We start from the raw sequence: 23249 nt of genomic DNA, 5'->3' as shown, positions 1-23249 counted from the left end.
AAGTTCACAAACTAGTCCAGTAGAGAGTAGTTGCAAATTCGTGTTTGTCGTGACCCGAGAGATAAGTATGTTAAAACGGATATTACGTCTAAAACTGTTTGTGAGAGAACCGCACGACGTAGGTATTGCAAATTATATCCGATACACTCTGTGCAAACTCGTGAAAATTTGTGGAATTAAATTTTGCACAATCTCCTTCCTCTAAAAGTCTGAAAGTGGTAATCAGATTATGAATACTGATATATTTATGAGAAACGCGAAGGCATTTTAAAATTAAGAAGTCATAGAGATAAAAAGGCAAAAATATGTGAACTATCCAAAATATCTAACATTCCTTATATAATATTTAGTAAGTAAAAGAAATCTCCATTTAAATTGAGGTTAGGTTCTTTACAATCCCAACATTCGCTCTTGAGGATACAAAAATTTCATTACCAATTGGATACCTTAAAAAGATAATCTGACTTTAGTAAAGGTAGTATCGCAAACTTCAATTAAGGAATAAAAAGAAAAAATTGAGAAATCATACCGGCAATGATCATCATGCAGATGGTAAAAATCTTCTCGTTGTCGGTCTCGGCGGCGACGTTGCCAAAGCCCACGGAGGTCATGCAGGTCATCGTGAAGTACAATGCAGTGACATACATGGTTCTCCTGGACGGTCCTGCGATTAGTTCCGGTGCGGTGCTGGTATTGGTCCACAGATAGCTGTACGGTGACTGGGTGACGTTCGCCAGCTTCCACAGCCAGGAATACTGGACTCCGTTGTCCGCGTCCGACCTTCCTATCGAGTACCTTTAACCCAACAACCCTTCTTATTATTCTCGTCATATTCATCTTTCTACCATTTTACATTCTCTAATACACGCTATAAAATATAATAGAAATATACAGAGTGTTTTCAATTTTCCTGGATAAATTGCTGAGACAGGATTTACAAATGAGCCTCTCAGAAGGCAAATTAATTCAACCGTACTTTCGACGAAGTTGTCAATCTTATATTATCCTAATACATAATTAGTATTCGATGAATCAAGAAAGAAATCTTATCTTCGCAAATATGAGCACAAATGTAGTTGCGAATTTATATTTTCGTGAAGGAACAATTAAGGGAATAAAACTTGGATAGAAATTTGTATCCTCTAGTAGATATAATACTATAAGCAATACTTTAAGTATTCCATACATTTTTAACACCCATTCTCTGCATTGTCCTATCTCTAAATCTCCTACAATAGCATAAGCGCATTTTCAAAATAGTAGTAAAGAATTTACAGCACAACTTCATATATGACATTTTTCATAATTAAAAGTGAAGAAAATTGAAGATTTATTGTTGTCACTTGTTCAAAATACTATAATAAATAATATCATTTTTAACATATATTAAATCAAAATTATATGACAATTAATAAGAATAAATATTCAAAATATTTGCTCATCATTTTATAATACAGCCTGTACAGTATAACTTTACTCGCTAGTAAAACACATGGGGATCTGCAAGTACCTCGATACTACCTTGAAAAACGAAAAATGTAAGATAAAGTATTTTAACTAGTAATATGTAACTATTTTCTTCAATTAACGTTTTTATCTTTTATCCCATTATACTGTTGCAGTTTTCTCAGAAAAATTGGAACCACCCTGTACAAATAAAAGGCGAATAGGGTTCTCTGAGGACGCGTGAAAGAAGCACGCATGCTTTTTGGTTGGCTAAGATTCGTGTTGAAAAGCGTTCTCTCTCCACGTTCCTCTTTAGTCTTGACCGTTATCCTTGCTTCCATTTCGTAACTGTTCTTCCACTTTTCTTTCTCTGCTTCCTGTCTTTCTTTTTTCTCTTTTGGCTATTCTTTGGAACGAAAAAATATCTGGCAAGAAGGATCACGGTCAAACACTCGAAGCTTCTTTTGGAAACGAGGACGGTTCGCCAACAGAAGATAATAGCGTTTCGAGCGAAAGAGCTCCTGTTACGTTCGTGGTTTCCCGTGATCGTCGATTCGACGATGGAGAACGTCTAAAGGACACGGAGGCTCTTTGTCGAGGAAACGAGCGGAAGGTTAGCATCGTCGTCGACTTTATTCTCTTGCACTCGAGAACAAGCCTCCTTTTTTCTCCATATTTTTCTCTTCTGTACTCTCTTTCTCTTTCACTCGCTCTTTCGTACTCTCTCTTTCTCTCTCTCTTTCTCTTCTATCCTCGTCATCTTCAAAGAGGAGGCAACGTTAGTTTGAAGCGCTACTTCGTTTATGCCGCTTCGAGCGGGGAAGAAGCGAAAATAATTAAGAAGCGAGGTGAAGGAACTAGGCAGCAGCAGTTTTAATGCGACGTTTCTTCGCGTTCTTTTTCTTTTTCGATTGTGTGGCTGATCGATCTCTGCCCTGTATTCGCTGCATATCGCTGATATCGGGTCATCCTGAACCTTTTCATTATTTTTGAATAATACAAGCTTTTAGCATAAAAGTACTTCTATCTTAAAATTCAGTATCTTCGTTTACCAATACCAGTACTATAATACTTCTGAATAATATAAGCTTTTAGAACAAAAATACTTCTGTGCTGAAATTCAGTATCTTCGTTTACCAATACCAATAATATAATTCTTCTGAATAATATAAGCTTTTAGAACAAAAATACTTCTGCCTTGAAATTCGGTATCTTCATTTACTAATATTAATGGTACTATTTTTGATACATTTTGAACATTAGCATAAGGATTGTAATATCAAATTCAAATTATCTTGTCGATCTTCAATGAGTATCTTCTATTCTAATACCATCTTGATATCTTTGGATGATCTTCATACAGTCTTTAAGTGCCTTTGAAGTAACTATAGTCTTGAAACGCTCCTCGGATGTATCTTGTATATCACGTTGGAATACATTGTACAGAACATAACGACGATTACTAAAAAATAAATAAATAAATAAATAAAACTATATTAAATGTCAGAAAAAATATATTCTTTTAACACAAATCTTCAGGATGACCCAGTTAGCTCTTGTTACTATTCTAGAAGCCATGGCAAACTGATTCCTTTCGGGAATGTTCCATTTTTTTTAGACAAAATAAAAGTAGATCGAGATTATGGTATCTTTTGCACAATTCCCAGCGGAACGAGAGTGCTATGCTGTTTTGTAAAAGCGGCACGGCATATCCTGTGTGCACGTGTACATGTTCTGTATATGTGTGTATGTCTATGTATGTATATCTCTATTTGTGTCTAGGTAGCACTTGATGGAAAATGTTAGGTTAAGAAAATCGGGGGGAGGGGATAACGACGTCTAAGGTTTGATTTAGCCGTCAATCCTGCCGCAGCCGTGTTACCTTTTTGTGTGTGGGCAGGGTAAAATCACCTTAAAGTGACGTACCAGACACAGGCCAGCCAGTGAGCAACCAACATGTAGAAACAGAGCAGTAGAATGAGCATCGCGGCTCCATACTCCAGATACCGGTCTAGTTTCCGAACCACTCGACCAAGACGAAGCAATCTGACCACCTTGAGAGCTGAAAACAGGCTCCCTATGCCGTCCTCGTCGTGGTCGAACGCGTTGAACACGTCGTACGGCAGGCAGCTCAGAAGATCGATGATGAACCACGACTTTAGGTAGTTCATTCTGATCACCTGTCGTTTTAATGGAAAATTACATTAGACAAAGTCTTATAACGAGTTGTTCTGAGAGCAAGTGAAGTACACAGAGGCGAGAACAGTTGTAAAAGATATTTTTGCCACGTGACAGAAAACAATGGTAAAGAAAAATGACTTGACATAATTTTCACCAATGCTCTAGATTCCCAGTTTTAACTTTGTCCGGATGAATCCCTGAGAATATCTAGAGAATTCTTCGATGATAACTATCCTCTGATACGACGACATTGTTAAAATAGATTGCGGTACATGGAAATTTGACATTTTTCCAACTTGGCAAATCCTACAATTTAAAATTCCTCAGAATTGGAAAATTTCATAGTTTGAAATTAAAGATAACGTTGCAATGTATTTCAGCATCCATAGATTTTTCAACAGCTAGCTGTCAGGGAAAAAGAGAACAAGAAGAGGGATAATTTCAAAGCGAACTTTTACATAAAAGTGAATAATGTTGCTAATGTATGAGCTTTCGTGTGCAACGATGGAACCTGAAAGCGGCCGGAGGATTCTCACTTCTCTGATTTTACGCTAAAACAATGAAAAATAGAATCTGGCTAAGAATCACAGGAACCTTTTACACAACGAGATCGACAAACAAACCTTTGACGAGTATAACAGTTAACGCACTTTTGTCTACAATTATCGAATTATCTATTTGAAAGGTAACGTTTATCGGTCGCAGTATAACATTGTATTTAATACATTTATTCGTTCTGCACGCATATCCGTACTTACATGACCTCTACTTTTCTCTATAGAAACCCTATTTTCTATAAAAGTCGCGGTTAAACTGCAGATATGTACCTTGGGCTAATGATCAATTGTCAAGCCAAACCAAACCGGTTTTTCATGGTGTTTGGTTTTGCGAGGATATTTGTACCTTGGGGTCAGACACCACCTCGCCACCAGGTCCAACGAACGTGGTGTGAAAATTGAGGACAATGTCGATGAAGAATATGACGTCGACGATGCTGTCGACGACCAGCAGGGACACGTCCTCGCTGGTCTTGTTTTTGAACGCGACGTTGTAGGGTACCATGATGGCCGTGTAAAAGGTCAAACATAAAATGATCCAGTCCCAGATCGCCTTGAACGCGCAGTAATGTAACAAAATGTGCGGCGGGGTCTTTGGTGCCTCTTGTCTGTACTGCGGCATCACGTCGCCGCTTAAGGACATCATCTGAAAAATGAAAATTATATTAGCGTTATGCATCGACGTGATTGTTTCAGAGAAATGAAAGAACATTTTTACGAAAAATTTAATGATTCATTTTACTACCTTTCGATTTTCGAGTTAAAATTGTCTCCTTCTTTTACTTGTGAATTTAACAACGAGTTTTATTTCTCTTCTTGCTCTATCTCCTGCTGTTGCTTACAGACAGGCTTTGAAATTTTGATAAACGTTTCAGGGGCTTGAAATCAGGCGATAAACGCAGCACAGCTCATGCATTTAAATATTGACGATTACAATAATCCAGCAATCTCGAACACGTACAAATGGTCTGCGAACCCGTTAACATTTCCATGCAAATCTCTTCGAAACGGGAACGAATCTCCAACGCGAGTAAATCTTCATCAGACACGTTCGGATACAAATGGTAGTTGGTGGGAGTGACAAAATCAAAATCAAAACAGCTTACCGAATAAAGTGGCAGGACTTTTTAGCTAAAATGATTAGATGCAATGTTATTATGATTGTTATTTACTTTATTTATTTTTATATCCGCAGACTTGGATAGAATGCAGGATGACCCAAGTTAAAAGTTCAGAAAGAATTGCATGCGATTGAGTTAATTAATTAGTTGTTCTGGGATTGATTAATCGACTTGCAATTAGTTGTACAAATTTCAAATTTCAAAGTCCAAACTCTCTGACAATTAAAACTGTTGTATAGAGTTTCATCATTTTAATGTATATTCAGTAACTTAGATATTTTGTTGATTGTACTGAACAAAGACTATGACTGTGCTTATGCATTTATGGGAAGTTTAAAAAAGTAAAAATGTACAGGGTCAATGATAACCCTTGTGATAGTCTTCAAAGGTTAATTTGTATTTATAAGAATATGAATTTCTATAAAGAAATAGGACTCAGTAACTTTGAAAATGATTAGGTAAGTAACAAGGATTAATTGATTGATTGAAAAGGAGTGAAACGTTACTCATAAAAATGTGAATTTCTGTAAAGATTCACAGTTGGATGACTTTAAAAATGACTAGGCAAGTTACAAGGATTAATTAACAAATTAAAAAAGAAAAGGGAATATTACTCATAAAAGTGTGAATTTCCATGAAGATCCACAGTTCAGTGACTTAGAAAATAATTAGGTAAATTACAAGGATTAATTAACAGATTAAAAAAGAAAAAGGGAATATTACTCATAAGAATGTGAATTTCCACAAAGATCCACACAGTTCAGTGACTTGACAAACGACTAGGTAAATTAGGAAGAATAAGGAACAATTAATGAATTAAAAAGGGGAGAAATATTGCTCATAAAAATGTGAATTTTCACAAAGATCCACACAGTTCAGTGACTTGAAAAATGACTAGGTAAATTAAAAAGAATAAGGAATAATTAACAAATGGAAAAGCAGAGGAATATTGCTCATAAAAATCTCAATTTCCATAAAGATCCACAGTTCAGTGACTTAAACAATAATTAGGTAAATTACAAGGATTAATTAACAGATTAAAAAAGAAAAAGGGAATATTACTCATAAGAATGTGAATTTCCACAAAGATCCACACACTTCAGTGACTTGAAAAACGACTAGGTAAATTAAAAAGAATAAGGAATAATTAAGAAATGAAAAAGCAGAGGCACATTGCTCATAAAAATCTGAATTTCCATAAAGATCCACAGTTCAGTGACTTAAAAAATAATTAGGTAAATTACAAGGATCAATTAAGGAATGATAAAGCAGATAGAGTATTATTCGTGAAAATGTGGATTTCCACAAAGATTTACAATCTGTTAACGACTCTGAAGGTCTGCCTTCCATCGAAAACGAGAAACTTGTAAATTAGATAATCGATCAACTAATTTAGTAAAACTCCTACTAAGGAATCAGTAAGATATCTTACATGAGCTAAGTGTGATTGCTTCGCGGTGGTTGGCAACGCGGTATCCTTGAGGGCGGGCAGATGGGAGCTGAATTGTGATACAAGAACAGATCTCGACCTGGTGACCGATCTGGCGAGTTTGGCGAACTTGGAGAGGCCACCCTTGCTGTCGTCCGCCTCGATTGGCTGCTTCAGGGCAGTGATGTCCCGGAAGGTCAACAGGAACAGGACCACCAGGTCCCGTTCGTTTTTTATTGGCGCTATTTGTAGAAGCAGCCATAGTGGTGTTTCTATATGTCCGCAACAACAGAATGGAGAAAAGCGTCATTCGTTGGCTAATTGCGATTCGATAATTACATTCTATGTATCTGTTTCTATCCTTGACTAATTGGTACATTGTGGTCAACCTAATTAGCTAAGTATTTGCCTTTTGTACAGTGGATATTAAGATATAATTGGCTACCTTGCAGGAAGGCTCTTTTCTATCGGACATATTAAATATTTCTTTCTTATTTTTTCCTTTTATTAGAGAGACATTAAATATTATTTTTAATACGAGTTTTGCAATGTCTTCATTTTTATCCATTTTCTTTTTTTCTTTCTTTCTTTCTTTCTTTCTTTCTTTCATTGCGTATCTCCCACCCTTCCTTTCTTTTGCCTGTCTTTCTTCTTTTCTTCTTTTCTTCTCTGGCTACGCTTCTTTTACTTTTACCTTCTTTCTTTTCGTTTCTTTCTCTGTTCCTTTCCTTTAACTTTGTTGGGATTAGACAGATTGCTTGAATTCAAACAGCCTGTAGTATCCTAACAATGGAAACCTAAATAACGGGTTCATATTCATAATACTTAACTTGAAAATCGTTCTCATCAAATCCAATTATTCCTAGTTGCTTGAATTCAAGTAATTTGACTAATCCGAATGAGGCTTCTTTTCTTTCCCTCTTTCCTTCTTTTCTTTCCCTCTTTTTTCTTCTTTCTTTTCTTCCCCATTTTTCTCTTCTTTCTCTTCTCTTCCTCCCCTTCTATTTCTTCGCTCTGCTTTTCATTTTCTCACTCCTTTCTTCCTTTCCCTTCCTTTTTCTCTTGTCTTCCTTTAACAAGAATGAAATCTATGTAATGTGACACAAAATTTTATATTTTTATAGCCAAACTCACTCAAGTCCTTTATAACAGTAAAAAAAAAAAAAAAGAAAAAGGAGAAAAGAAGGAAGAAGAAAAAATATATAACTATTTCCTTTCCTTCTGCTTCTTTGAAAAATAGGAACATTGTACACAAATCAAATAATCCTTCCTGCAAGACACGTTTATTATTCATTATCCATCATGCTACGAGCATTCAAGAAGCAATCATTTAAATACTAACAAACACATACAATGCGATTTACAATTAGTGAATACGATTCATTTGAATTGGTGAATATATGGCCATTACTATACTACTTAGATATTTCGAATACAATGATTATCGTAGTTTAATTATAACTAATTGGAAATTAAATGTTTGAAGTACTAAATAGCTGGAACAAAGCATCAATAAAATGATCAGAGTGTGCTGTATAACTAATCCATTGTAATAAATGTGAACTCATGCCACCATTCGAATGTCGTGTGTGTGGAGTGCGTTCATTCGTGTGTCATTAAGGTGAATTTATACTTTTGCACATTGTATGTGCACTGCGCATGATTTAGCCACAGTGATTAGGGAAAGAATTACAGCTGCAGAAATATACGAAATTTAGGGTTGAATTCATTCGACTAGGTTTGAAAATGTCAGCGAAATTTCAAATTCTGGTAATTTCAAATGTGTTGGAAATTGCAAATTTTTGCAGCTACTCAATTAGTAGGAAATATTAAATTTTGGAGATCTCAAGAGCATCATCTTGAATATTACAAAATTCGAGAATTCCAGATGTTGGGAATTTTTAATTTTGGGAACTTCAAGTCTTGGAAATTTCCAATTTTTGAAATTCTAATATTTGAAAATCCAAATTTTGGAAATCCCAAATTCTGGAAGTTTCAAATTTTGAGAATTCTAGACATTGGCAATCTTTAAATCTGAAAACTTCAAGTCTTGGAAATTTCCAATTTTTGAAATTCCAATGTTTGGAAATCCAAATTTCGAAAATCCCAAGCTCTGGAAGTTTCAAACTTTGAAAATTCCAGATGTTGGCAATCTTTAAATCTGAAAACTCTTGGAAATTTCCAATTTTTGGAATTCCAAATTTCAGAAATCTTTCGTTTTGGCAATTTCAAATGTTGGAAATACCAAATGTTGAAAATTCCAGATGTTGAGAAGTTTTAATTTTAGAAATCACAAATCTTGGAAGTTTCACATGTTGAAAATATCGAAATTTTAGAAATCCAAAATTTCGAAAACGGATCTCAACGAGTTTAAACTTCAAAAATCTGAAATTTCAAAAATTCCAAGCGCTGTACAAATTCTTGTTTTCCGAAAATTCACGTTTTGGATATCTCCAGTTACGAAGATCCCAGATTTTGGAAATCTTAAATTTTGTCAATCGCAAACGTTGAAAATTCCGATAAATGCCGCGTTTCGCGAATTTCATATCCAGCGAATTTCAAACATCCAGCAGCCCGAATATTGTACATGCAAAAGCGAGTTGAACCACTGTGAATGAATCATCCGCCACGCACATCCAAAACATCCAGAACATCCAAAATATCCAAAACATCCAAAACATCCGTTTCAAAATTCGTCATTGTTTCAAGCAGTGCTCGATCGTTTGGTGGTGTGTGAGTAGTTTGATCAGAGAAATTGGCGATGCAGTTCAAAGAAGAAACTAAACTGAAAGTGAAAGAAAAAAGAAGGAACATTAGTTGCAGAAATTCTGATATAAATTTTCTAATAATTCGTGCCTAATATTCGTCTTAATTACAATTCCTTGTGTACGTTTCACCATTAAACAAATAATTACACTTCTTTTAGTGCCAGGTACAAAGGGAGAAACGAATATTGGAAACCGGAAATGCTACAACAGTTTGTCTTTACATTGGCGAGCCTATGTCAATTTTCCTTTTGGTAGAGCAAATGTATACCTTGTTGATATTTTCTTTAACGATCGTATACCATCCAACTTTGAGTAATTCGCATCCTGGTAGTTGAGTTTCTCGAGAATAAGCAGCTAACGAGTCATCCAAGACCAGAGGAATGTATTTTCTTCTTTTTTTTTTTTTTTCTTTTTATTCTACACAACACGTGCAATTTGCAACTATAAAAGCAAAAATATTTGTTTCCTCGTCTTTGATGGCTCGAATTTTTCGTTCCACCACTACTTGGCTGTCCCTGGCGATACTGAGTGCTGGCTCGGGGCTAATCGGCGGTGCTTTAGTGCGAGTAGGCCGCACAGGGTTTGTAATCCAACCTTAAATTCCATTTCCTTTACGATTGTTCAACGCAATTGGAACTTTGGTCAGTCCGCGAGCTTTTCTCTTTCACGAGCCAATTACTCGATCTTCCTTTCAATTTCTTACGATTCGGTAAACTAACTCAGATAAACGTCCGCGTCTAATAAAAATAAAATTCGATTCAATTTCTCAACGTAATATTGACTTGGCAACTAAGCGACTGCGAATTTTGTCAATACCATCTAGTGACAAAATTCGCAATCACTTAGTTACCAACCCAATAGTTTCTTTGAAACGACTTGAACGACTCTCAATGTAGCAATTCTTCTCAATAAAGCAATTTCCAATACAAGTCGAAGTTTCATATATTTTTTTACAAGACGCATGGACGCTTCTGTACATCAAATATCGTGGTTCATTGATCCGTAAGGATCTCCACCGATAAATAGTCTCATAAAATACGAAAATTTACGTCTGCACGTCTGTACGTCACAGACATATTCGTTCAATGATTAATAATTCCTGGCAATGATGAAAATCGATGGTCATCGGCAGATGTTAAAAACGTTAAAAGATTATTCACGAAAAAAACAGAAGAAAGAAATAAAATGAAAAAAAGAAGATTAAAAAAAGAACATTTTAAGAGAAACACTGCACAAGAGTCGATGGATATTTCCGAGTGTATTCGTGCGGATTTGTTAGTATTTTTAAGCACTGTTTTTAAGTCGATTAAAAGATGACTATGAAGAGAAGAAGATAAATTGTACGAAATCGTAACGAAAGGAAAAAATGCGATTTCTTATATTTGCGAATTTTAATCCTACGCCGATGCGTGTCTTTACCACGGCAAGGACGTGCAATGATAAATTTCCTTCAGTCTGGCGAACTTTTATCAATTTTTTCCCTCTTTTGTGCTCCGTCATCCCTATCGTCCCCTTAAATTTGTAATTTTCCATCGCGAGTTTCTTCGCTTCTGATTTTTTAATATTTCCAAATATACTCGGTTTGCTGATCGACATTCGGGAAAAAGAAGAAAAAAAAGAAAAAATAAAAGAATTTCACGCGCCTTCAAAGAGTACTTTTTTTCTTTTTTTTTAATTTGGGACACGCGAATCAACGATTTCCATCAAATTCTTATCACTTTGACATCTGCGTGTTGTTTAAACGCGTTTGCATATTCCATTCATCGATCTGCTCGCCATCGACGATTTATCATTTTCGCAGTTACTTAATTTACCGAACCGAACTTCGATAACCAATCGTTTTAAACGTCGTACATTCTCCGATAATTTCCATCGAATCTTCGTTTCCACGATATTTCGATGTTATTGAAACACGTATTGAAATTAATCGCACACCGATCTCCACTTTCCACGCTTCGTAATAAACCCGGCGTTTATTTCATTCTTCCGGTGACCATCGATTCGTTAAACATTCCGTACGATCGCTGCTAGACGTCGTTAATGTCACAGCTGAGAAAATTTCACATCTGCCTTTATCGAATTTTAGCCAACTGCTTTGCCTGTCTCTGTCTTCGTCACATGACACGCCATATATATATTAGGTTGTCCGAAAAATTTCTTTTCTTTTATGAAGAAATAATAGACGTACAACGTTTTTGTTTTATATTATTTTGTCAAATTACGTACGATCCATTTTGTTCTGTTGAGATAAACACCGTGACATTTCACAGACTTGGTTTCGCGTTTCTATGAAGGTGAATTGTTGGAAAAAACACGTTTGCAAAAGAAAGACACTTTCTGGATAACCTAATATTATGTTAGGTTACCCGAAAAGTTTCTTCCCTGTTATGAGGAAATAATAGACGCACAACGTTTTTTGTTTTATGTTATTTTGTCGAATTACGTACGATCCATTTTGTTTTGTTGAGATAAACACCATGACATTTCACAGACTTGGTTTCACGTTTGTATGAAGGTGCACTGTTGTAAAAAACAAGTTTGCGAAAGAAAGACACTTTCCGGATAACCTAATATTATGTTAGGTTACCCGAAAAGTTTCTTTCCTGTTATGAGGAAATAATAGACGCACAACGTTTTTTGTTTTATATTATTTTGTCGAATTACGTACGATCCATTTTGTTCTGTTGAGATAAACACCATGACATTTCACAGACGTGGTTTCACGTTTGTATGAAGGTGCACTGTTGTAAAGTTTGCGAAAGAAAGACACTTTCCGGATAACCTAATATTATAGGTATAATAGCATATTTCTTTGTATTACATAATATTATATATATTATTTTTATTTTATTTCTTTATATAAGTATATACATTTTTAATTTATTATTTATATATTTCAAATATATATTGGGTTGCTAACTAAGTGATTGCAGATTTTGTGAATACCACCTAATGACAAAATCCGCAATCACTTAGTTGCCAACATATATATATATATGTAATTACATGAGTTTGGCGTCAGAGGGCAGCTACATTATGTTAGAAATTGACAAATTACATATTTAGAGAAATTTACATTTTGAAAATACATTTGAAAGTACATTTTGAAAATTTAGAGCCTCTCCTCTGAAACGTACGTGTTTCAAGCGCAGTGCCACGATTGACGCCGCCAAGCAACGATAGTGAGTTATTCTCAGTCGTAGAATTATTTTCAGATATTTTGTCCAGTTGAATTTCATCTTCGCGGATGTTCGAATAAATTTCCAATCGATTACAAACCCCGCACGGGATGATTTCTTTGAACAAAAGGGAAATATCATTTGTCTACGAAGGGCCACCTATATATTACGGCTAAATAATGGTAATTACGAGTGTTTTCGATTGTGACGAACTGGAGCTCGCCATCTTTTAGATAGTCAACGTTAATCACAACGACCTCGCAATAGCCTCGATTAAGACGAAACACACGGCCAACTTACTCTCTGCTTGCCTACGTGCCTGGCGAACTTTGCCCGATCGATTATAGAGAAGTGAACGCCATAATTGTTCAACGATCTTGTTTTCTGCACGACGACACCGCCACGATTTTTGTGAAAATTGAAACGATCGTTTCGGCAATCAATGAAAATCTTTTTTTTTTGTAGCAACGAAGAGTAGAATTGTTAGAAGTTAAACGAACAGTGGGAATATGTTTCTTTGCGTCGATACTCGCCACTAAATTTTCGAGTATTTTTTCGAGCATTTCGAGAACATATCGTATGTTTCAAATTGACGAAATTTGGGATTTTTTAGATTCCGGTCTTTCGGTATTCAGAGTTTGCTAATTACCGGACTCTCAAAGTTTGGGATTCTTCGAAACTTTGGATTTTCAAAATTTGCATGTTTTAAAAATCCGTGTCGACAACAAATTTGGGATTCTCGAAATTCGGTATTTGCAAAATCTGGGTTTCCCGAAATTGGAATTTTCCAAAATTTTTACAAAATTCGAGCTTCCCAAAATTTCAGACCCACTACCGGAAAATTTGGGTTTTTTTAAATTTTCGGTTCTCGAAACCCGGATTTTCAAAATTTCGCAATGTCCAAAATTCGAGCTTTCCAAAATTTCAGACCCACTACCGGAAAAATTGATTTTTTTAAATTTGCGATTCTCGAAACACGGGTTTTCCAAAATTCGATCTTCCAAAAATTTCAAACCTACAACCGGAAAATTTGGATTCTTTAAAATTTGCGGTTCGCGAAACCCGAATTTTCCAAAATTCGCAATATCCCAAATTCGAGCATCTTAAAATTTCACTCCTGCGGAACTTTGATTTTCCAAAATGACTTGCGAAATTCGTAATGTCCAGACTTTCGCTTCCAAAATTTCCCCTTTCCAAAATTTGCGATTTCCACGGGAATAAGATTTCCCAGACGTTCGTCTCGAAGTAACCAAATTTTCAATTCCTTTAAAAACGTATCGAAACTACCATTCGTAAAAAGAACCGACGCAGTTGACGAAAAGAACAACGTCAAAAATAAAATACAGAAATTTCTTCAATACTGTGCAGATACCATCTCCGCGTGAAAAATAGCTTGAACATTCCCAAAAATCGTTACTACGGAAAAAGACTGTACCCAAGCAATAACGACTAAAATCCGAAACAGTAGTATTCATAGAAAAAAAAATCGTAGAGAAAAGAGAAACATAAATGATAAATCGTGGAGATAAATCGTCGTAAAGAATGGCGTGTCGTTCGCCTGGCTGGCAAAAGGACAAAATCTGGCAAAAATGCCGATATATACGTGTTGTAATACGTGTGTCTAGTACTTAGGACAAAGATTTCAGGGGGGAATTAACTGAAATCAAGAGTAGGTGGGAGGTCGAATAGCGTCCTCTCATTATGGCCGCCCCTTGGTCCCGGGATCGTTCGACGATCCTTGTACGTGTGTCGTCTCTTGTTCAGGCTAAAGATGGGTGTATAACAATCGTATACAATATACCTCGAAATGTACATTAATACAATATCTGTAGATACACAGTTATCTCACATCGATTGATATTCGGTTATGGTGTTTTCTCTGTATTGGTAATTTCGTACAAGAGAAGATGATTTAACACTAACGTTAGCAGGTCCAGTCGAATGACAGGTTTGAAAATTTCATTTCAAGTTGTACATTCATCGTCATTTTTTCTGTTTTTTTAATGTCAGAATTTACGTAAAGTTAGACGAGCGGAAGAAATAACGGCAAAGGCGCAATATTAAATGAAATTTTGAAACTGGTCATTGGTTGTCTACTTAATCAATTTTTCAATTTTCGTTAATGTCAGAATTTACGTAAAGTTAGACGAGCGGAAGAAATAACGACGAAGGTGCAATTTGAAATTAAATTCTCAAACCGGTCGTTGTTATCTAGTTAATCAATTTCTCAATTTTTATTAATGTAGGAATTTACGTAAAAAAGTGAAAGTGTAATTTGGAATTAAATTTTAAAACTGGTCGTTGTTATCTCATTAATAATTTTTCAATTTTCGTTAATGTCAGAATTTACGTAAAGTTAGACGAACAAAAGAGACACTTTAAATTAAATTTTGGAAGCAATTATTTCACCGGGTCTGGTATGGTTAGCGTTAAACACAATATCGCTTATTTTACGAGAATACGAACCATTCACAGCAACTTCAAAGTACAATAAACAATTTCTTCCTAAAATCGATAAGATCGATCGAACCATAGATTTTGGAGAAAAAATTGTCTTATTTCTACGTTACTGAAATATATGGAAGCTTATTTACGCTGCGTAACATAATCCACATAGTAATCTTTGCAAATGGCTAGAATTGCGAAATAGATTTATCTCGTACGACTAACGACACACCGAGCGTCTAACGTGACACGAAAGGGGAAAACAATTTTGACAAAGAAACAACTTACGATATTGGGTTGTCCGACGTTTCTTTCGTTTTATAAGAAAATAATAGCACAATATTTTTTTTATATTAGTTTATTGAATTATGCACGAACATAATAATAGAAATATAACGAAATGGGTCATATCTAATTCAATAAAATAATATAAAACAGAAATTGTTGTTCATTTATTATCATCTTATAAAACGAAAGAGACTTTTCGGACAACCTAATACATCGTAATAAATAAGTTCAAATAAATATACCAAATCAAAAATAAATTAAAACAAAAGTTATTGAGAAATTGCACGATTATCAGTCTCAATCGCAGCACATATTTCGAGGAGGATTCAAAGAGGAAAATGCTTCCATCACAAGCATTTTCTACCCAATTTACGAAACGAACAGGGCAATTTCATTTTCGTGATAAATCTATCCGTACGGTTAAACGTTATCGTTAAGAAGAAAACATTTTTCACACGTATTTTCAAGCTACGACAAACATCTGATATTCTTGTACAACAAGCAACACGATATCCAAATCATCGTCTTCTGTACGAAGCAACGAATACGGAGACTCTACCGAATATTAATATGTCTAACTGTATACTTATATTTACGTATATATCTATGTATAAATATATATAAATTATAGATATATATATATAATAAATTAGGTGTTTTGTTATAGTTTTTGTTATAGTTAGATTCGAGGGTGACTTACTGGTGGGTTTTTCGAGCACTCTTTTGCGAACCTGAGCTAGACATACCTCGTGGGGCACCTTTAAACAGAACACGATCACTCTCGTTATTTCGCACGGCTGGATCGTCAGGAGATCGCTAGAAGATCGCTAGGATCGCTACGAGATCGCTAGGATCGTCTCTAGAACGTAGGAGGGCGGGTTTATATTTTTCTCTTTTTTCTTTTACATTTGTTGGATTATTCGTTGGAGTTTCAATCTGTCTGGGATTCCTTTCGACACGATCTCAGCTCGTTACTGGTCGCTGTCGAATTTCTTTCTTTTTTTTTTGCTCAACGAGCAATCGCACCGACCGCCGATAAATCCGTTTTCGCGAGTTGCAAGCGAATTTCAATCGAATCGTAACTGGACCATCGATAGCTAAAGCTGCTCCACAGATCTTTTGCTTTACATTGCAAAAGCGATGTATCGAGGTATTTGCAGTGCAACGACGTCCCTCGAAAGTAAACGGTAAAAGGCGAAGAATATTCCTCGCTCGTGTCCGAGATTCTTTCTGTCTCATGTTATTTGAAACTTATGTTGTGTGTTATTTCCTACCATAAATTGAGAATTTCTTTCTAAAAAGAAAAACAACGTCTATCTCGTAACTGGTTATTATTCGAACATGCCATTCGTAAGAATAAATTCGTAAATTCGTCAAACATGGTATAGCAGCAGCTTTGGATTATGGAAAATACGAGAAATTTCAGTGGAAAATCCTGTACCATTCGAGGCGTACGTGAAACTTCGATGCAGGTGGAAAGCGTTACCATATTTTTCCGATTATCTGGATAAAGTTAAAACCGGACGAGGATCGGTGGCAGAATATTAACGTTGATGGGGAAACTGGTGTTCTAACCGGTGGCTGTTGTAGTCGTGTTACGACAGGCACGAAATTCGGTTTGAAAATCGTAGCACGAAACGGTGAAGTTGCAGCTGGATTTTTGTTCATACAACATTTTACACGACTTTGCACAAGTAGCTTTTATTGGCAAATAATCACCAAGAAGCGATTTTTCCCGCTTTTATTCCAGCGATCGACCGTCAATTTTGAACCTGAATATATCCATTTTGGCAAATTTAGACACTTTACAAATTCTATCGTGCGTCGATAACGCTATAACCAAATATAGTATCGTTAAAGTTTGTTGTTACGTAGTTGGCAACTAAGTGATTACGGATTTTGTCAACGCCACCTAATGACAAAATCCGCAATCACTTAGTTGCCAACCCAATATAACATTAATCAACGATAGTTAGATAATCGACTATAAAAAAAATTCTTCATTTCTCGTAGAAATTCCACGCTTGCCCCTGCATTTGTCCATTTGTAGGACTGCTATGATCTTTTTTTGTAAAATACATTACATACATCGTTATGTATTTTCTTGTTATTGGGTTGGCAATTAAGTGACTGCGGATTTTGTCAATGCCATCTAATGACAAAATCCACAACCACTTAATTGCCAACCCAATATATTCTTCTTTTTCTGTCCTTTTTCACTGCTTTTGTACAAACTTCACACTTTTGCCATCGGTGGTTCTAGCGTTAAAATAGTTGGAAGCAACGCTTGTGCAATGTAAAACAAAGGATCCATCCGGAGACTTTCGCGCGTCACCGTGCCAAAGTTGAAACTTTCGCGTAATTTGCGTCCTTCGGAAATATTCCAAATTTCGATACAGCGTCGGTCATTCGATTTCGAAGTTACTTTGAAAGTTTTAGGATATTTCGTTGGCGACGGTCGCAACTTGTCCGAAAGCTTCGATCTCAATGGCCGATATATCAGATCGCGAAAGTGGCGTACAAAGCTCGGAGAATCAGAAAAAAGTAACAAATGGAAAATAAAGGAAAATAGAGAAATTAGAAGAGTCGTGACTGAGAATGTCGTCAATCGTGAATGAGACGTCAGGCTGGTGCGTATGAAATATCGTTTCCGTGAAATTTCAATTTCACGGGCTCCTGCTACTGCTTTCAGCTTCTTATCCTGCTATTATCGTAACGTACGTTTATCGAACGTTGATACAACTATACGTAAATGCAATATTACGATTCCTATGAACAATTTTATACAATGAAAATTTTAACGCTAATCTTACCAGGTCCGGTGAAACGATCGATTTCAAAATTTTATTTCATTTAATTTCGTCGTTATTTTTCTTGTTTCTCTAACTTTATGTAAATCCTCGTATTATCCGATTAATCGATCTCCCGACTTTTGTTGATACAGGAATTTGCATAAAGTGAAATGGACGAACTAACAATTCGAAGAAAAATATAACGACGAACGTAGAATTTTAAATAAAATATTGAAATCTGTCATTTGACCGAGTCTGGTGAGCTTAGTGTTACAGATCGACAACGTGGTAAAGTTGAAAGTCGCAACGAGCAATTTATTAATAATTGCCAATTTATTGTAGCAATACTATTGGTTCGAATATCATCGCGCAAGAGAACTCTGGACGATGTCCAAATATCTTGGAACGAATCTCATACCATTTCGAAACGAGAGATTCGTGGAAGAATGTAGCGTTCGAAGAATTTTCAAATTCTACGAATTCTTTACGTAATCCTTGGGAATTGCAAACTCGAGAACATCCTGCAAATTATTTCCATCAGATACGTACACATGTCCGTACAAGCTCTGTTACTCTTAAGCTACTGTACTGTGTATCTTATTACGCCAATCTAATTTTCCTCTGCCTGTCTATATTTCCTCTTGCCTTTTTCCACGTATATTTCATTTCCACCCCGTCACAAATGAGAGAAAAGAAACGTCGCACGTGATATTTAACGTAGAAATTTGATACGGAAGTATTAAATATAATAATCAGAAGAGAAACTTGATACGAGTATGTTGAATATCGTTATAGGCAGATAAATATTAATACAGACGTACGTCGATAATACGAGGGTCGTCCAGAAAGTAACAGGCGTTTACGTATAGAAGCCATAAGAAGCGACGCGATGTGCTTGCAGAAGGTCAACCAACTTCGTTCGTATGTTGGCATAAATTATAAATTACGAATTACAAATTTCGTTTTGTAAGAGGCAGCCCCGCTCTTTGTGCGTTTTTTCTTAGAAGCACACATTCTGTTTTATTTAAAAAAAAATTAAAAATCTTTCGCTTGGATATGGTAAGAATAAGGAAGCAGTAAGTTTCGAGTAACTAGACACGATTCGAAAAAGGCTCGATATGGCACACTCGCTCAAATTTACCCAAACTCGTTCAATTTTCTTCAAACATGCTCAAATCCAGCCGAATTTATCCAAATTTGCTCAATTCAAAGTAAATCAAATTTACGCAAGCCTACTCAAACTCGCTCAAACTCGCTCAAACTTGCTCAATTTTTATTCAAACTTGCTCGAATTCGCGCGGATTTATTCAAATTTGCTCAAACTCGCGAAATTTTTCACAAGTTTACTCAAATTTGTTCAAACTAGCCCAAACTCGCTCAAACTTACTCAATTTTTGTTCAAACTTGCTCGAATTCGCGCGGACTTATTCAAATTTGCTCAAACTCGCGAAATTTTTCACAAGTTTATTCAAATTTGTTCAAACTAGCCCAAACTCGCTCAAACTTACTCAATTTTTGTTCAAACTTGCTCGAATTCGCGCGGATTTATTCAAATTTGCTCAAACTCGCGAAATTTTTCACAAGTTTACTCAAATTTGTTCAAACTTGCTCAAACTTACTCAATTTTTGTTCAAACTCGCTCAAATTCAGACGAATTTATTCAAAATTGCTCAAATTTACGCAATTTTACTCGAGACCACTCGATTTTGTTCAAACTTGCTCAAATTCACGCGAATTTCTTCAGATTTGCTCAAACCAGCTCTAATTTACACAAATTTACTCAAAGACGTTAATTTGATCGATTTGCTCAAATTACCCGAGAGTGGAGCAGCCTCCTCATCGCGGCAGGCTCTTCAATCGTTGAAGTTCCATTTAGTTTAAGACGGTGATAAGAACTGAAAGTTTGAGCGACGACGAGGTGCCGTTTGTCGCACTTTTACGCTCGTTGAACGCTGGAAACGTTCGTCCACAAAAGGAATTTACGGTCGAATCGCATCACTTCACGGTAATAAGATTATACTGGCTGAGAAACCAGATACTCGATCGTAAACGTTTTGATCGCTCGTCTTCCATTACGGCGGATCTGAAGAAACGCGTCTGCGATTCCGTTACGAGCGACCGACGCGTCGTTCCAAATTGTCATTTCTTTCTTTGTAAGATCGAGAAAGGTCTTGAATGGATAACATTTCGCAGGAAACGATGATTCAAAGGACCCCCGGTGGAACGACGGTTATGCGAATACGCGGCGGAGAACCCCTGCTACGTTACGATAAACGTTGAGACAGGAACGACGGTTGTATCGAAAGATACCTAGGTACTCAAATAACATCGAATAGATCGAATAAAATCGAAACAAATCTTGGTTCTTCACACGTTCTTCGAACAGTTGATCGGAACTTACTTTCTGGATACGCCTCGTATTTAATAAATTAAGTATTTAAGTATCCAAATATGAGATTAACACGGATGATTAGCGTAGCTAATAAACGTTAGTTAATAGTTAGTGAGATAAAAGAAAGATGGAAGAAAGAAAGGAAATCATTAGAGAAGACGACGGTTTCATACGCACCAACCTAACGAAAATAGAAAAAGAAATGACTATTCAGAAATGAACAGTAGAATGGTCAATGAAGACAAAAGGGAGAGTTTCTCTCTCTCTCTCTCTCTCTTTCGATTTCTGATATACTCGTGTTGTGGTAGTAATATATATAGGTACTCGTACTGATACACGAGGCGAGTCTGCGTGAACCAGGCGACAGTGACGACAACCAACAACACGTGAAAACACACGGGAAACTCTCGAAGCCGACAGTCCACGATTATACAGATGAATGCAGACAGAGTTCGGTATTCGGTGGTCGACCAGCGTCGAGCATGCACAATGATACGTCGTTTTCGTGCCTCGAGGCGTTCTGTCAGAATCATTTCGCCGGCAATCGACGACTTCCGGCCGTCTATAGGTTCCAAAGGCGTTCCGCCTCAAATCGCCTCCACGTTCTTCGTAGCGCACGTACCAATACCGTCATCTATTGTTATTACACTCTTCGTATATTCAGTTTTCTAAATAAATATAGTTATACGTATAGTTGGCTATTAAGCATAGCGCGATAGTAGAAAGTTTCGTAAAAATATTCGAAAAATTTTACGGCGGACGATAATTGGTTTTTATCTTCCTTGAGCTTAATTTTACGTTACAATTGTAGCAAATTTGTAGCTTGAAAACTTCGATTATTTTTATTTCAAGAATTTTATGAATTCTTTGTCTCGATCTTTTTGGCAGTTTTTTTACTTTGAAACGTTTCAAGAAAAAAGGAATCTTCTTATATCTTCCTCTTTATACGCGTATCTTCTTATATATCGTAAGAAGATACAATTGGGAAACTCATTTTGGAGGTTAGAAGATTCGTAAGAACATCTTTGTCGAAACGAGTCTCTCCTTGATCAGTTAGCTGTATTCGACGAATATACTCGTCACGAAGAAACGGCAATATTTTCTGTTATCGAGAGCTCTGTCGGTAACAAAATTCAAAAATAAAACAGTCATTTTACTACACCTTAATCCTGTATTAGCACAGCCACACATACTCTGTGATTGACGAGTATACTCGTCGCGAAGAAACGGCAATATTTTCTGTTATCGAGAGCTCTGTCGGTAACAAAATTCAAAAATAAAACAGTCACTTTACTACAGCTTAATCCTGTATTAGAGCAACCACACATACTCTATGTTTGACGAGTATACTCGTCATCGCTTGTTTCTTGTCACACATTTTAGCTACGCGCTTCTCAAAAAGATCGCAACGACTAACTGGTTAGCAATTTGGAAATTTCTAGTAAAAATTCCATTAAAGAGAGATTGGTTAGCAATTGAAGAAAATACAACTGTTTCCTCTTTTTTTATTAATCTTACGAACGAACAATTTTCAACGATCTTAACCGACCAGGATCTTTAATCTGTCCGAAACGTGGATTTGATTTTTGTTTGCCTTTAAAATGGAAGTCGTCGATTCCAGCGATGAAAGAAGCCACGAACACCACACTTAAGCTTCTCCCATGCGAAGTAAATATCGTAGGGGTACTTACTGTTCTTCTTGTACAGCAGGATCTCGAATTGATCGTGAATCTGGCCCTCGAGGCATTCCTCGATCCTGGCGATCGTATCTTTGTCCGTCAACTCCCCGTACATGAATCCGCAGCGGCAGGACTTTTGCATAACCTGACGGCAGATTAATCCATTTACATCGCTATCTAATCTATTCGTCGTTGAAGACGACCAAAGTTTTAGCGTATACCAGTTTTCATGGTTGGATGTTGGAATTTGGCCAAAATAAAGAAAGGACGAATGTATAAAAATTGGCAAAAATGTCCAAGTACGAGGTGGCAAAAAATTGGGAGTCAAAATTGGCAAGAAGTTTAAATGAGAAATTGAGATAAATTTGAGGCGAGGAATTCGCGACAACTTCATGCTAGAAATTGACGAAAGTTGCGAAGTGAAAATTCGTTGCGAAAATGGCGAATTGGAAATTGGTGAAAATTCGTTGCGAAAATGGCGAATTGGAAATTGGTGAAAATTCGTTGCGAAAATGGCGAATTGGAAATTGGTGAAAATTCGTTGCGAAAATGGCGAATTAGAAATTGGTGAAAATTCGCGAGTCAGAAATCACGAGATTCTGCGAGTGATAATTATCAAGAACGTTGAAATAGAAATTGGCAAAAATTTGACACAATTGGCGAAAGTTTCACATTGAAGATTGGCATGAGTTTTAAGCAAACAATTGGCGAAAATGTTGAATTAGAGATTAGTAAACGTTTGGAAGTAAGAATTCACCAGATATTTCAAACTACAAATTCCCCCACTACTCCAACTCGAATTATCTTTTTATCGCTTTCCGTTTAAAAAAAGTTACCGCGAATACGAAGAAATTTATTAGAAAACTGTGAACTTTCAACGTCTCGGATTGCATTATATTCATTTGCTCGAGATATAAGCGAACAATGTACCGTATTTTTATTTAAAAATATTCCAACGAAAAGTGAACGAAA

The 23249-nt window shown here is 36.1% G+C and overlaps 1 protein-coding gene across 13 annotated transcripts in view; it reads right to left on the bottom strand.

Annotated features, from left to right (window-relative positions):
- Nucleotides 1-23249, bottom strand: part of eag (potassium voltage-gated channel protein ether a go-go) — a 145295-nt gene that overhangs the window by 23125 nt on the left and 98921 nt on the right. For 3 of the 13 annotated variants that reach the window (XM_069109933.1, XM_069109934.1, XM_069109941.1), the window contains 7 exons: nucleotides 22290-22422; nucleotides 16115-16172; nucleotides 14340-14446; nucleotides 6738-7006; nucleotides 4531-4830; nucleotides 3358-3626; nucleotides 530-795 (listed from right to left, as the gene is read on the bottom strand). In XM_069109933.1, the coding sequence (XP_068966034.1) occupies nucleotides 530-795; nucleotides 3358-3626; nucleotides 4531-4830; nucleotides 6738-7006; nucleotides 14340-14446; nucleotides 16115-16172; nucleotides 22290-22422 (1402 nt within the window). Of the gene's footprint in view, nucleotides 1-529; nucleotides 796-3357; nucleotides 3627-4530; nucleotides 4831-4929; nucleotides 5257-6737; nucleotides 7007-14339; nucleotides 14447-16114; nucleotides 16173-22289; nucleotides 22423-23249 lie in introns of those variants that run through there. The other 10 variants (XM_069109939.1, XM_069109943.1, XM_069109938.1 and 7 more) reach the window with 6 other exon arrangements.

The sequence above is a fragment of the Bombus flavifrons genome, chromosome 3 (assembly GCF_040668555.2).
Source record: "Bombus flavifrons isolate JBK064 chromosome 3, iyBomFlav1_principal, whole genome shotgun sequence".
Classification (NCBI taxonomy): domain Eukaryota; kingdom Metazoa; phylum Arthropoda; class Insecta; order Hymenoptera; family Apidae; genus Bombus; species Bombus flavifrons.
The sequence above is the reverse complement of the archived record's forward strand: the minus strand, read 5'-3'. Positions and strand labels throughout refer to the sequence as shown.